Source organism: Trematomus bernacchii, unplaced genomic scaffold, assembly GCF_902827165.1.
Source record: "Trematomus bernacchii unplaced genomic scaffold, fTreBer1.1, whole genome shotgun sequence".
Classification (NCBI taxonomy): domain Eukaryota; kingdom Metazoa; phylum Chordata; class Actinopteri; order Perciformes; family Nototheniidae; genus Trematomus; species Trematomus bernacchii.
Window position 1 is genome coordinate 12,418,340 of NW_022987689.1, and position 14,802 is coordinate 12,433,141.

The 14,802-nt window shown below is 39.4% G+C and overlaps 1 protein-coding gene across 2 annotated transcripts in view; it reads right to left on the reverse strand.

Annotated features, from left to right (window-relative positions):
• LOC117488895 (sodium channel protein type 4 subunit alpha-like) overlaps nucleotides 1-14,802 on the reverse strand; it is a 47,188-nt gene that overhangs the window by 30,433 nt on the left and 1,953 nt on the right. The window contains exons 2-8 of one of the 2 annotated variants that reach the window (XM_034138050.1): nucleotides 7,860-8,166; nucleotides 6,783-6,901; nucleotides 5,764-5,853; nucleotides 4,651-4,779; nucleotides 3,594-3,685; nucleotides 3,271-3,513; nucleotides 2,411-2,474 (exon numbers count right to left, since the gene is read on the reverse strand). In XM_034138050.1, the coding sequence (XP_033993941.1) occupies nucleotides 2,411-2,474; nucleotides 3,271-3,513; nucleotides 3,594-3,685; nucleotides 4,651-4,779; nucleotides 5,764-5,853; nucleotides 6,783-6,901; nucleotides 7,860-8,126 (1,004 nt within the window). In that variant the 5' untranslated portion in view covers nucleotides 8,127-8,166. Of the gene's footprint in view, nucleotides 1-2,410; nucleotides 2,475-3,270; nucleotides 3,514-3,593; nucleotides 3,686-4,650; nucleotides 4,780-5,763; nucleotides 5,854-6,782; nucleotides 6,902-7,859; nucleotides 8,167-14,802 lie in introns of those variants that run through there. The other variant, XM_034138049.1, reaches the window with a different exon arrangement.

Here is a 14,802-nt window from a genome sequence, read left to right on the forward strand (position 1 = left end):
GTGTGCGAGCATGTGTGTACAATTGTGTGTGTGTGAGTTTGTGTTGTCATCATAAAGTATCTAAAGCTTTAATTTGGAAATCTACTCAGGGATTACTTGTTGGAATACACTCAAAAGATTAAGCATCCTCTATGTTTTACGTCCTCCATCCTGACCTGCTTAATATCTCGCCCGTCTCCAGAGCCAACCTCAGAAAGTTCCATCTAAAATGTCACAGAAGGCAGCAGACACATATGGTTCCTTTAACCTATAACCTGGCAAGTGTACCACGGGCCAGCTGGGTCATTCTGGCTTTGATTTAACCACAAAGACATTTAAAATAAACAAAACACCATGTGCTATGTGATTACAAAGCAACGTTTTAATATATAGGGGGGAAAAAAGACTAATCTTTCAATTTATTTTGTTGTCTTAAAAGCCTTTAAACCAACTATTGACACAGATTAAAACGAAAATAGTGTCAATAGAGATGTCAACAGCCGCATAGGCAATATTGCTAGTCTGATATTACTGACCTAGTATACTTATTTTGTTATTTTGACGTCATTTCCCCCTTAATGCCCTCAGATGTATCCTCTGTTCGCTCTGAATTGAACACAAAACACTGAATCAGATTTTACTTTTTGGGAGATTAAGCTCCAGTGTTTTTGGAGGTTACAGAGTGAGATTAAAGCTCAAGGGTTGGTTGCACTGATACCAATGGTTGGTACCAATAAATAAGAATGTGTAACTACCTCTACTCTGTCATTAAAATACTGTGTTCATATCAATTTCAGCTTAATCTCATGTGAAAACAGTCACAATCCCATACAAATATCACCTGGTCAACTAATTCAAAGAACCTTTGTTATAAAAAGAATCAAAAATATTTGAACAGGAAAAAAAAAAAAAGTTAATTGTTTAGCCTTGACTTGCCATTCAGTGGAGAGGAAAGCTACATGCTGTTAGCAGTATTTATTATACTTATATCTTGCACTTAAACACTCTTTGTTTATCTGAATGCATGACATACAATGCATGCATGAAATTAAGTAGTAGTAGACAGTATCAAATTATGCTAAAACATGTCAGTTAATATTAAATATTTAATTTAAGGTAATAGTCTGATTGAGAATCCTACACATTACGCAGCATTGGTTTTATTTTTACATTGCAATCTTTAGCATCTTTTATGCTTTTGTTGATATTTTACTCGCTGTTTGCTGGTCATCAAATCAAATCAAAGTCAACTTAATTAAATTAATTGAACGTGTTAAATACAATTTATATTTATTTGCAGTTAATCAAAGTATGAGTAAAACACTGCCTGCATCTGTGTGTGTGTTTACCAATAGACATTTGCTATAGAGTGTTTTAAGGGGTTTGGATTAAATGCATATACAACAAAATAAATGTATTATTTAGTATTATAATAACTATTTGATCAAATGAAGAAGAAAATGTGTCCTTTGAACACTGTTTAATCGGTGATTATGGAATTGTTTTTATACATTTGCATCATTTAGTACAAAATATCTACACCACTTTTATGAGATTCTTTGTAAAGCTCAACCTCACCTGCAGTTTTTGTCATTTGCTTTCATCCATTGTCTTGTATCAATAACAGGACCACCTAACGGAAGCCATTTGTTGACGCTGCAGGATTTCAGCTTCACACAGATGGGTATTAACTTCATTATAACCCTTGAACTGGGCCTGGCACGGGCAGAGTCATCCTGGTGTGCTTGTTTCAAAAGCATTTGGATTTATAGGATTATTCAGTGCGTAGGATGAGTAGCAATATTTGGAAGGTTTCACACTGTGCTTTTGATTGGGAACAAAGTCCACGGATACAATGTAACCTATATGCACGTCTAAATATATTCTGATGTTAGCAATAAAAAAGGAGTGTCTTTGTTCTGTAACAAAAGTAGGTGCTGTTTGAAGTACAGTATCCTCCTCTCAACAATAACGCAATATGAAGCCGAAGTGATCCGGTCTGCTCCGGTCAACCTAATCATGTCATAGAGCTTTTGAGATGATGAAATCTCCAAAGACCCCCCTTTCTCCAGCTGGCAACTCCATGTTTCTCAGTAAAGGGTTCCAGTGGAGCGGGGGTGATTATCCACACCACATGTCGTCTTGTGCACAGCCTCTCTCACGCTACACCCCTCCCGCGGATGGAATCATTCCTCTGTACATTGCGCCTCTAAGTCACAGATTTAAACTCGAAGCCTAAAGCATCGACTTCGATTCTTGTATCTGTGTTCTGAGAAAAACTATTTGCGGCATGCCCGATGATCGAGCAACTTTATCCAATTATACACATGACGGGCGGGCATGGGATAAAAAACCATTAGATGCTAAATATTAAAATATTATGTAATAGCAGATGGTTAACGAGCAGAAAGCAGGATAAGTATTTACTTACCCTGCATCACTTCCATATCCACATATTAAGGCATCCTTTGCTCCTTCAACTTTGTAGAAATTATCTATAGAAAGGGGGAAAGAGTTTATTTTTATCTTCACTTAAAGATCTCCGATCATGCTATTTCTAGGCATTTATTATGGGTCTCAGATATATACAAATATTTTAAAAACATGTCTATGATGTGTCATGCATTTTAGACATCCCTTATATCCCTCTATTTCAGCCCTGTTAGAGAAGTGCTGATTCTGGGTCTAGAGCTTTAAAAAAAAAAGAGGGGGGGGGAGCTAATGCTGAGTATCTGATCAGGAGAATTCTACCCAGATACAGCTAAATGCTGCCGTGATTAAATGCCATATCATGTTCAATACCACATTAAGGATTATTTCTGAAACAGTATGGAGCTCAAATGCTTTTTCTCTTGCGGGTTTACCACAAGGTGAGTACGTTTTTATATCCTGATTTTTTACACATACTCTCTCCAGTAGTGTTAGCGATGCTTGCTAATATAAACAAAGACCATATTACTTCGAAAACACGTCAGGCATTGTTTCTGATAGCAACGTTTCTGATAGGGCCGTGGGTGTAAAGCCAGCCCACTATTACGTCATATCGGACGCAAATCTGGATCAGCTCCGTTGTGCTCCGATGTGGGTATGGAGGAAAAGAGAGAGGGTTTTGTTTTCTGACACTTCGTGAGTTCCCTGACACACCGGGGACACATATTTATGTATAAAAGACATCGAAAAGTGCATTTTGCATGATAGGAGACCTTTAACATAGATGATCCTAGACAGTACTCATAGTGTGGTACATGTGTGAAATGTGTTATCAACATGAGTTTGTTTTTTTTGGCTGACCTTCGCTGCCCAGGAAGTCCGCCCTGGAGCTCCAGGTTCTGTTGTTGCAGATGAACGATGCGTTGGGGCTGTAGGTGGAGTTGATGCAGTGCGCCAGGCTGCGGATGCACTTCTGCCGCAGCAGCCCCATGAAGAGCTGCAGGCCGATGAGGGCGAACACGCTGAGACAGAAGACGGTCAGGATCATCACGTCTGCCAGCTTCCTGACAGACTGGATCAGAGCGCCGACAATCGTCTTCAGACCTTGACGGAGCAGAGGAGATGATGTATGAAATGTTTGATAGAATAAAGAGAGATGTGGTTCTGTGTCGGGGTCATCTTACCTGGGATAACGGAGATGGTTTTCAGTGCTCGCAGTACTCTGAAGGTTCTTAACGCTGAGACGTTCCCCAGGTCTACAAATTCGGTCACATATCTGGAATGTGATAAGAGGAGATTAACAAACTTCTGCGGAGAGATTTAACAAGGCCTGTACAGAATGTGTTTTACATCCGAAAGCTTCTTATGAGGTCTTTGCATGAAGCTTCAAAAGTCTGACAACCTCTTTTTCTATTGTGATTTTATCAAATGCAACTCTATTTTTGCAGACAGGTGGAGACAACTGTTTTTTGACAACAGTAAAAAGTTGTTTTTGAAAGGCTAAATTAAATGTTAAATCCAATCTATATTCTTATTTTATCTCAATTATTGTGTAGCCTACAGGGTTTCTTAAAGACTGAAAACGGCCAGAAACAATACTTTGAGAGCAGTGAGAGTGAACTAAAACAGTAAAGTTATGACCTTGAAGACCAAAACAACCAACTGAAAGAATCCAAAATGCTCCTTAGAGCTGAACGGAACCGCAAATTCATTTCTACAACTCCTTTTGCACATAGTCTAGCACTTTGAGTTTTGTTTACTCGAATGAAAAGTGCGCTTATAAATAAAATGGATTATTATTATTATAGTCATGTAAACCATTACAAAATATTGAGTATAGCCTCCTTCCGAATTAACAGCATGTGATGAGCACCTGTGACAGGAAATGACAGATGAATTGGCTGACTGAAGCATAATTAACTAAAAACAAATGAATCCCGGAAGGTGTGTCCAAACACACTAAAAGAGATTTTGTCTCGCTGTTTTCAAACAAAGCAAATGTCCCATCTGTAGGATTGGTCTCGTACAATGCATCGAGAGGTCACCTGTCTAATCTGCCATCTGCTAGGCTCATTGTCTACAGTCACTTTGACATCACTGAACATTTTCTCTTTGTACAATAACTGAATGACTGAATTAGGGTGGACTTTCTTGTGTTGTGTTTCTGCACAATGTATCCACTCCTCATGTGAAGTGAATTGATGTCAAAGTAAATAATACATGTATGTCATAGTAACTTACGCCATGATGATGACGGTGAAGTCCAGCCAGTTCCACGGATCTCTCAAGAAGGTGAACGGTACTATACAGAATCCTCTCGCTAATATCTTTATCGCAGACTCGAAAGTGTAAATGCCAGTGAAAGTATACCTGGAAAGATTCAGAGAAATATACAGTTCAGAATGGATTTGAGCATCGAAATAAATCACAATCAATATCAACAAAGACTCTAAGACAAAAGAATATTAAAAGAATACAAATAAACTGAGCAGGGTTCACTCTCAGACCAAAATAGTTTGAATACAGCTGATGATCTGATGATTTATGGTGTCTTTATTTAAGAAGGAGTGATGTCTCTGACAGATTTTGTGCAAAATATAAACATGTATATACAGTATAATGTTGATCTTCTCTTTTTTTTCACATTCATTAAAAACTAAAAGGGCCCTATTGCGCTTTTTGGGGTTTTCCCTTTCCTGTAGTGTGTTATGTAAATGGTCTGCAAAGACTAAAATCCGAAAGTTCATGCTCCCACTGCCTGAACCGCCTCCATTGGATTCCTTTAATTACTTCCGTAACATAGTGACAGAAGGGGCGGTTAACCAATCACAACAGAGCCGGTCAGCTAACCAATCAGAGCAGACTGGGCTCTGGTGTCAGACAGAGGGTGAAACGAGGTGCTGCTACACAGACAGTATGAGAAAAATAAAGAGCTTTTTGAACATTGAAATAAGGAAACATGTCATAGAGGCACAGAATACAATGATGTTTCTGAAAATAAGCATAATAGGGCCCCTTTAATGGCTAAAGTTGTATTAGCTAAGTCAACGCGGATAGCATGCTACATGCTAAAAATGCCTCTGGCCCACTGATGATGACATTACAAGACCACATCATGCACATCACAACATTTCTGAAGATTTTTGTTTAATTTCCCAGCACATGCTTTCTTTTAACATGCCCATGGGACGTTCTTACTGCAGTAACATTACGTGCTTCATATACTTACATGTGAACTGACTCTGCAATCATCACTGACAAAACAAACCCCAGCAGAGCTACACATTAGAACACATTTCACACCGTTTGAATAGTTTTTAAATATATGTAATCCTAAATACTGTGTGTACTTACTCCAGGTGCTTGGTCCATGGTGCCGGGTCAGACATGGCCATGAAGCAACAGTTGGTCAGTATAGTGAACATTATGAACAAGCTGAACAACGTGGAAAGAAGTTAAGGAAAGTGTATTGTGAATAAGTGACATACAGTAAAATAAGCTTTTTATGGTATACCAATAACGTATCACATAATGTTTATTGTAATCCTATGAAATATACCCATTAGGATAAACCATTCCTGTGTGTGTGCCAGGGGTATTAAAACTACAGTAGATGCAGATTATGGAAAATGTAAGCAAATTCCATTTAACATTACATCTGGTGAGTCATATTATCCTTGGTTTGATGGGAAGATAAACAACAACAAAGAATGTACTATCTTGAAAATCATTAAAAAAAATCTTCAGGGTAAAATAATTAGAAAGTCCTCAGAATAATCTTATGAAATGTAGTTTGAGTTTCTTTAAATAATCTAAATATTATATTATATTTAAAAACCCCACTACAGCTCTTTAAATGTAGATTAGAGCATAATGATGTCAGTTACACAAGGAATCAATAAAGGTTGTTAGATGTTATATGATTTCATCGATAGATGTTTTTCTCATCTGTAACATAGAGGAGATCCAGAGGGAACATTCCTTCCAGCATGTACTGTAAAGGACGAATCGGCTGTCTGAGAACTAATAGGCTGCCGTCACATGATGTCAAATCTCCTTGCTCTTATTTCATTTCAGAGATTAAAAGAGGGATATGAGGGGATTTGTTTTGCAAGGCCGCAGAGGACCATTACAAAGCTGTTTCAAAAATGGGAAAATCCAATGAGACCTTAGGGGGGAAATCAGTAAATATTAGAAATTGGCTTATCTGCGAGTATGACATTAAAGTTATGGACTTTTTACAGCATATAATGATAATTATTATTATTAAGCCAATACCGGCACTCACCCACCAGTATACAGTTACATGATTTCTTTCAACATGTCCATGGCAGGAAGACACACATGCTCTGTGCGATATAAAAAAAGGATATGAATGGACTAAAACTTTGATGGCGAGTGTTCTTATGAAGTGAAATGGACTAAATATGTAAACTGCAGACGTGGCACTGAATCTGAAGATGACCTTCCCTTTGTTAAGTACTATAAAAGTCTGCAAAGAAAACAGAAACAAAAAAACAGAAAGTCAATACATTTCAAATTACATTCCTTTTTCTTCAGTTCTGCAGAGGTAAGCCATCTTCTTAACCCTCCAGCAGATTATGGCGTAGCTCTGTTGAGTCTACCACTCAGTCTACCATCTGTGTTAACCCCCACTGTCCTGCCTCCAAGAAAGCAGCGAGTTGCTGCGACATGCAGCCAGAGAGGCCGGGTCAGATAATGGAGGCAACTACAAAGTGGGCTGAACCTTTCCCCAACAGATGTGGCTTTTATTTAAATATATGTCCGCCTTTGGATAATCCTCCCATCCAGTAGCGCATCACATGCCAAAAACAAAGAGACCATGAGAATAACTGCCACGTCTTTTTTTTCATCTCTTCATAAGCGGCCCATTAATGGGCAGAAGCCTTATCTACCAACTCTGCAAATCAAAACTTGTTAATCCTATTTCTGCATTTCACAAAAGACGCAGTCGCTCTCGTCTTATCTCGGGGAAGAGAGGTTTTGTGGACAATTTAACATGCAGGAATGTCTATCAGTCATATAGAAGCATCATTGACATTAATGTAAGTGAATGGTTGAAATGTAAACCTATCAAGACATTCACAGGAAGAAGTCCTGAAATATAACATATTTCAAGTCTGTCAGGTGTCCATATGTACATTGAAACAGTTTTTTCTGAACCCTTTCATGAACCTAGTCCTGTGTCTGTTGAAATACCATAAAATGTGGCATATCTCTTCACAAACTCCTTTAAAGTATATGTATTGTAGAATAAATCATAATCAAACCATTTCTTCTTTAAGATCAGATGGTTCAAAATTCAGTTTCAGCTTTTCTTATTTATATATAATCACATTCATTAAACAAAGATTATTGAGGGAAATGTTCTAGACTTGCTGCAGAGTTTTAGTTCACGCCCACACACAGACAAACACAGAAGCACTCACCCTCTTGTTCTTGTAGTAAAACGGATCAATGTCTTCCAGTGGCACCCCGATAAGTTCTGTAGGGATTTCCCCGAAGATGCGCGGCAGCTGCTTGCCTGCCTCCAGGTCGGCCCTGGGTTTGGGGGGCTCTGCGTTCCTGTGAGCCTCCGGGCAAGCCTTGACGTTCTTGGCCTGCTCCTCCGCAATCCGCTGCTCCAGCGCAGCCAAGGATTCGCGAGTGAACCGCCGCAAGCCATCAGGACCCGTTGGTAACAGCATGGCTGCCATCTTTTCATCCTGATTCTCCTGTACTATAATTTACTTACAGCTATAGGTGGGTAAAGTAGGAGGTAAAGACAGAGGAAAAGTAGAGACAGAGGAAGGTGAGAGAGAATAAGTAATCTAATTCAATCTTCTGAAACAGCCATTTCCATCATTCCATACACCGATCAGACAAAAGCATACATCTTGAAAAAATAATATAATAGGGTTAAAAGGGGAAATAAGGTGATGAGGGTTGTTGTATGTCTAACTTCGACAGTAGTTGGGTGACATACGAGGCATTTAAGCTAGGTATGTATGTTGTCTCTACTAAAAGCTGAGGAGATGTTCATGAATGAAATCCTAGAAAATCGAGGAGGCAAAACTTTTGGTCATCGTAATTATTAGTAGTGAAAAGCAGGCCTACTCAACCCTTGTTTTGCTTTGTATGCAAACTGGAGTGTGTCTGCAACAACCTGCAAGTGAAGGCAATGCCGAAGTGCCTTACACCTGCTTTATTTCTAACGTCAAGGCAAAGCATAAGTAAATAATAAGTCTGATTGTTTGAGCTCTTGCAATGCATTTTGAATCTCCAGTTGTGAACCTTTTATTCTTCAACCTTTTCACCGCGTATAAAGGCTAGCTACTTTTTATTAGATATATTCTCAGTCTTAAAGCTGATTTAATCCATATTGATGGATCATCTGATGTGTGTATGTCAAAAGAGGTTGCTTGTATTTAGGGCTGCTCGATTATGGCAAAAATCATAATCTCGATTATTTGGGTCAATAATTGATATCACGATTATTAAAAACGATTATCCATTTACTTTGAAAACATCAATTTATTGGAGACATTTTTTTTGAACAGTATGTTTTTAACAGTTGATTACTCTGAACTTTAAGTATAATTCAACTGAAAAACCAATAAAAAAAAAAATTAATGAAAAAAAAGAAAAGTAATAATAATAATTTAAAAAAAAATCGTTTTATTTCGATTACGTTGTTTTCGTAATCGTTGCAAGCCATAATCGTAATTGCGATTAAAATACGATTAATTGAGCAGCCCTACTTGTAATGGCAAGAGAGGGTACACTACATTTTCTAGCGTTTCAGAATATTTCAGCTTATTGTTCTGGTTTCACTTTACTTTGAACTGCTCACTGCTGTCATTGACATTATTTCCAGCTATACCAAACAGATTTTGGTTGAAACAGCAACCCCCCACTGTACTCTACCCGCAAGGCTTTAAACGCAGATAGAAAACATGTAAAGGTAAAGAGACAGGTATTTCCCTCAGGAGTTGGTGGAGACCAAAACAGAGCTACAGTACAAGAAAGTGACTATTGGACTTCCAGGAATCACTAATTATAAAAGGAAACTTATAACATCAAATGTTTAGTTTTTTCTTAAACCCAACCAAGTTATTGTTGTCTAAACCGTTTGCAGTGCAGGCCATGGTGCAGGCGCTATAGGATGGCAAAATGATCGCTTTGTCTTGGACTTTTGTAAGAAAACACAAACGTACACATTTCTTAGACGTTATCATAAGTACTATGAGGATACATTGATTACAGTGTTTAAGCCAAAAGTCATAGGGATGGCTTTTTTTGCACCAAAAAAGTAACAATGCAAATATATGATATTTAATGGAAACATGTAGGATATATATGTTTCCATCACTGGGGCCCTTCTCCTTTTCAAATATGATGTGTTGACTATTTGAAGGCTGGAGTCACTGGGTGCATCTGTTTTTCTGAATGGAGGTCAGTGCTGAGGGAGGTCCAGGAACACTGACCAGCTCCGTGTTATCCAACTGCCTCTCAAACTAGGGCAAATCAAATCAAGTTTTATTTATATAGCACATTTTAAAAACGATTTTTGGTCGAGCCAAAGTGCTGTACATGCAATAAAAACACTTTACTGCGATAGCAAACAGAAGACAATAAATTACAACAGCAAATATAAAAATCAAAGACAGGGAAATGTCAGGAGTCGTACTCCGCTCTGACTAGAAGGACAGGGAGAAGAAGTGAGTCTTTAGTGTCGATTTAAAAACCCCTAGGGTCTGGGCCGACCTCACATGGAGGGGCAGAGTGATCCAGAGCCTAGGGCCAGCTGGGCAGCCATAGTTGTGATTCAGAGGGATTAAGTCCACGGTCTGCAGTTCTGACCAAAGGTTCTTTACCAGCAACAAAAAATGACCTTTATTTAAGTCTACTCAAATATACTTTTCAGATAATCTTACTTTAGTTGAGTGTTCCCATTTCCTGGTTCTTTATACCTCTACTTCATTACAATTCAGAGACAGATATTAAACTTGTTATTCCTTAGAATATTATTAATACCTTTGGTTACTTTGAACATTCAGATTCAGAATAGAAATACTATTGACAAACCATTTATTGGGGGTATTATTTTAGATTAAAATAACCTCTATTGAAGTCTTAGCGAAAGACACAAGCTATCTGGCAATAGTAGAATGTAAGTAATGAACAGATTAATGCTACAATTAAAAACCCAATTAAATAATATGTACTTCCTCCTCGTCTGGTCACTTGTTACGCAGCTGCCCGCTACTGCTGGAGACTATGATAGTTAGAGTGAACCTACATTGTTAAGTTGCGGTCCATAAAACCAAAACAACAAGCTTAAAGGCACTAAAATGCTGCATAGACCTGAGGGGACGTTCAAAGTCATACAGCTATTCGAGGACAGGAAACTGTTGCGATACAAAAAGATTAATATTCCAAAATAAGATTGACTGAAATCTGAAAATAGCAGAAAACCGACATCACTCATTTGTAGTGATACATTTAGTTTGTACAAAGAACATTTCTAGGGCATTTCCCTTGTATTTCCATCTTAATAATGTCAAACTTTGGCCTTATAGCCAATATTTATATATTTTATTGAATCAGTTTGGAAAATGACAGACTAAACGATGTTACTAATTTGACTACGTTTTATTTTTGGATTTCAATAATCCTAATTTCCTTGATTCTTATAGAATTAAATAAAGTATAAGTGTGTGATCTGATCATAGTCACTGTCTAAATAAAGACAAACCTAAAGGCCTTCCCACTCCCAAAAATATCCCTCCCTATTTAAGTCAGTGACCTAGTCTGATATTATAATAACTAAAAAAGCTTTACAAAAAGAGGATTACATTTCTGTGTTCCCCTTTTGACAGAGAAAAACCATTGTATCCTTTTCATATTGACTAAGCTCAGCGAGTTCTCCATCTCCTCCTGTCCTGAAATGCATTGATCCCTTCACACGTCCAGCCAGACGCTAGTTATCTGCTTTACTTGATCTGCTTATTTGGCCCAGGTTGATCTCAGATCAGCTCGTCTCATAAACTCCATTGCTATCAAAATAAATAGGTTAAGGTCTATTTGCAACGTCATAAAGCAGATAAACAGGTTCAAAGCACAGTCTGTCAGGATGTGACAAATCACAGAAACACGGTCCTCTGGAAAGAAGAAATGACAATGACTATACTCTGTAGCTTACATCATCAAACTATACATGAATAATATAATAAGTTAGTCAAAGAGAGGGAATATTTGGCTCTGGGGATGGTTTGGATTTGCCGGCTGGGAAAATAAATGTAAAGTATTAGATAAAGTATTTTAGTTGAATGAAATTTAATTCCCATAACAGCCAGATGTGATATGGTCCTCATCAAGGCAAATAATTACGATAATTAGATTTAAAGTAGAGAGCAGCCATGGACTGGCACGCAAACATAGCACACATGTTCACACACACATTCATAACTCTAAAATAAATAACATGATGTCATAAGGCAGAAGAATTGTAGTGGCTTGAACTAAAGCTTGACTGATACTGCATTATTCACGCCATATGTTTGTTTTCATATGAACAATAACTCCTACCATTTTTTGTGTGACTAAAGCTCCTTACACACCAAGCCGATTTTCGGCGTCGATAGATGTCAATAGATGTCGGGCCGTCGATGAGTGTCGTGTCGTGTCGCCCTACTCAGATTGGTGTGTACTGCACCGTTGTGTCTTTTCGGCCGTGCCGACACCTTCCGCCGCCGATTCGACATGTTGAATCGGGAGGCTGTCGGCCAAAGAAATCACTCTGATTGGCTGTTCAGCTTAGCGAATCAGTGCATGAGAAGCGAAACGGAAGTGAGGGACCCAAACAAACGATTAAGAAGGCAAATCTGAGATTTCATTTAACTCCAGCTCTCGACACAGGTTCGGGAAAGCCCCATGAGCTTCTCGTTGTAGAGTGAAAATGGAACACACACGCAATTTGTTGTTTGTTTATATCACGCAGTCTGTTCTTCTTCTCTCGGTTATCACGCAGTCTGTCTTCAGGTTGTTGCCTCTTTTGAATGACGAATACACACTACCGACGCCTGCTGGTAAGGAGAGTTATTGCCACTCACGCATGCGCAGTTCGTACGTGCAACTTGGCCGTCGGCTGAAGTCTTTGCGGTGTGTTCCAGAGCGAAACATGGCCAAGACACAGGAGACGTGCAAGCCCCCAGGAAGTGTGCCGGACTCTGATGAAAATATTCGTTGTGTCCAAACGGCGGTACTACAATTTCCGTATCAGTCCGTGACGTCACTGGGCCCAGAAAGACTTTTCCCCATTAGGCGCGTTCACACCGGTACTTTTACTCGTACTTTTAGTGCCTGGAATTTTGCGTTCACACCAAAAAGAGAACATAGTTCCGAGAACTTTTACCCCCATTTTTAGTGCCTGCTAGAGAGGTGGGACTATCCTGGGGAGAAAAAAGTACCAATTTCGATTGGCTGGGCGAATTGCAAACCACGCCCCGTAAAACTCTGAAAAGTGTTGTGAAGCCACCATTGTATTTGCTGGCATTAGCATTATTAGCATTAGCCCCGCACACCAACGGAGAGAGAATAACTTATGGCAACACAAAAAAAAACATGGGAGCGGTGGAGATGAGGAGGTGTCGGCGTTCTGGCGATTTACTCGGAAGGCTTCAGTAGAAGCTGCTGGGAGTCCCACTCTACTGAAGCCAGTCCCCAACTCCGGGGACTTACGGCTGGGAACTTCGGGTGGCAGTATACGCCGTGAAGTAGTTTGCGGCCTGCCAGTAAACCCAAAGCAGAAGAAGAAGAAGTGACGTCAGCGGCTTCATTTGCGTAATCTTCCCTCAGGGAACTTATTCCGGTGTGAACGCGATCTGGACTTAGTTCCATGGGGGTACTAAGTGCTGGCACTAAGTGCTGGGCACTAAGTACGGCAAAGTACTTGGTGTGAAAGCGGCTATTGACTAACATTGGGAAAGAAACGTCTGTAAATCAGCGGATACTTTTTTTTTAATTAAATAAACTACCCAGTATGAACTATTTTATAGCCCTTATTATAATCATTAGGTCCTTAAAGTTGTAAAATGCACTAAAAGCCGAATCTAGATTTATTTTCTGTCTCCATTCATTCTACTGAGCCGAGAGTGAGAGCTCAGGGGGCGGGGCTTAAGGGGCGCATGCTCTGTGAGTGCACATACGGGTTCTTCCAGGCATGACGGGTAATCTGTGACGTTTCGCTCTCTCAAAAGTTGGGCCATTTTAACTTCATGCGCCAATGAGCAGCTCATAGGAAAGAACGAGACCCCGCCTCCCACGCTGTATCCAGTTCTTATTATACATCCATGATTCATTCTAGTGAGGCAGAGAGTGGGAGCTCGGGGGGCGGGGCTTAAGGGGTGCATGCTCTGTGAGCGCACATACGGGTTCTTCTGCTCTGGCAGCCAGGCATGACGGGTAATCTGTGACGTTTCGCTCTCTCAAAAGTTGGGCCTATTTGACTTCATGCGCCAATGAGCAGCTCTCATAGGAAAGAACGAGACCCCGCCTCTGACGCTGTATCCAGTTCTTATTATACATCCATGGTTCTTCTGCTCTGACAGCTAGGCATGATGGGCAATCTGTGACGTTTCGCTCTCTCAAAAGTTGGGCCATTTTGACTTCATGCGCCAATGAGCAGCTCTCATAGGAAATAACGAGACTCCGCCTCCGACGCTGTATCCAGTTCTTATTATACATCCATGGAAACGTGAGGCAACCATAGACTGTATATATAAAGGAGGCGACGCGTCGTCCCGTTCTTTGGTGTTCTTTGGTGTCAGTTTGGTGTGTAAGAAGCTTAAGATATGTAGCAGGACATTTTATTGGGTACAAATCTTCTTACTCTTTGGTGGAAAGACTATGTAAAAGGGACAGTGTTTCTAAATCTAGTTTAGCATTTTTCTACCATTGATTAGTTTATTTATCTACCAACCAATACATCATACGTTATATCAGCCTGCCTATTTTTTGGTCTAGCTATGTTTGTGTACCTTAAGCAGCTGGGGGAAAAGACATTTGTAATAATTTGCTATCTCTAACCTGCGGCCACCCATTTGGAAAGATTGATCAACCACCAATGACTTCCCCTTCTTCTTAACTTAGAAAAAAATCTCTGCACATCCCTTACAGGATTGAATAATATATATGTATTACATCTAAAGGTCCTCCCTACTGTTTTATAGCCTCTAAAAGGCTTTTTTCATTAAATAAATCATGGGGATGTCACTGTATACACTTATTCAAGAATGGGCAGAGATGTGTAATAGCATAAATATGCTATTACACATCTCTGACGTGACAATGTAATGCTAATAGATCATGTATCATTACAGTGAATGTTTG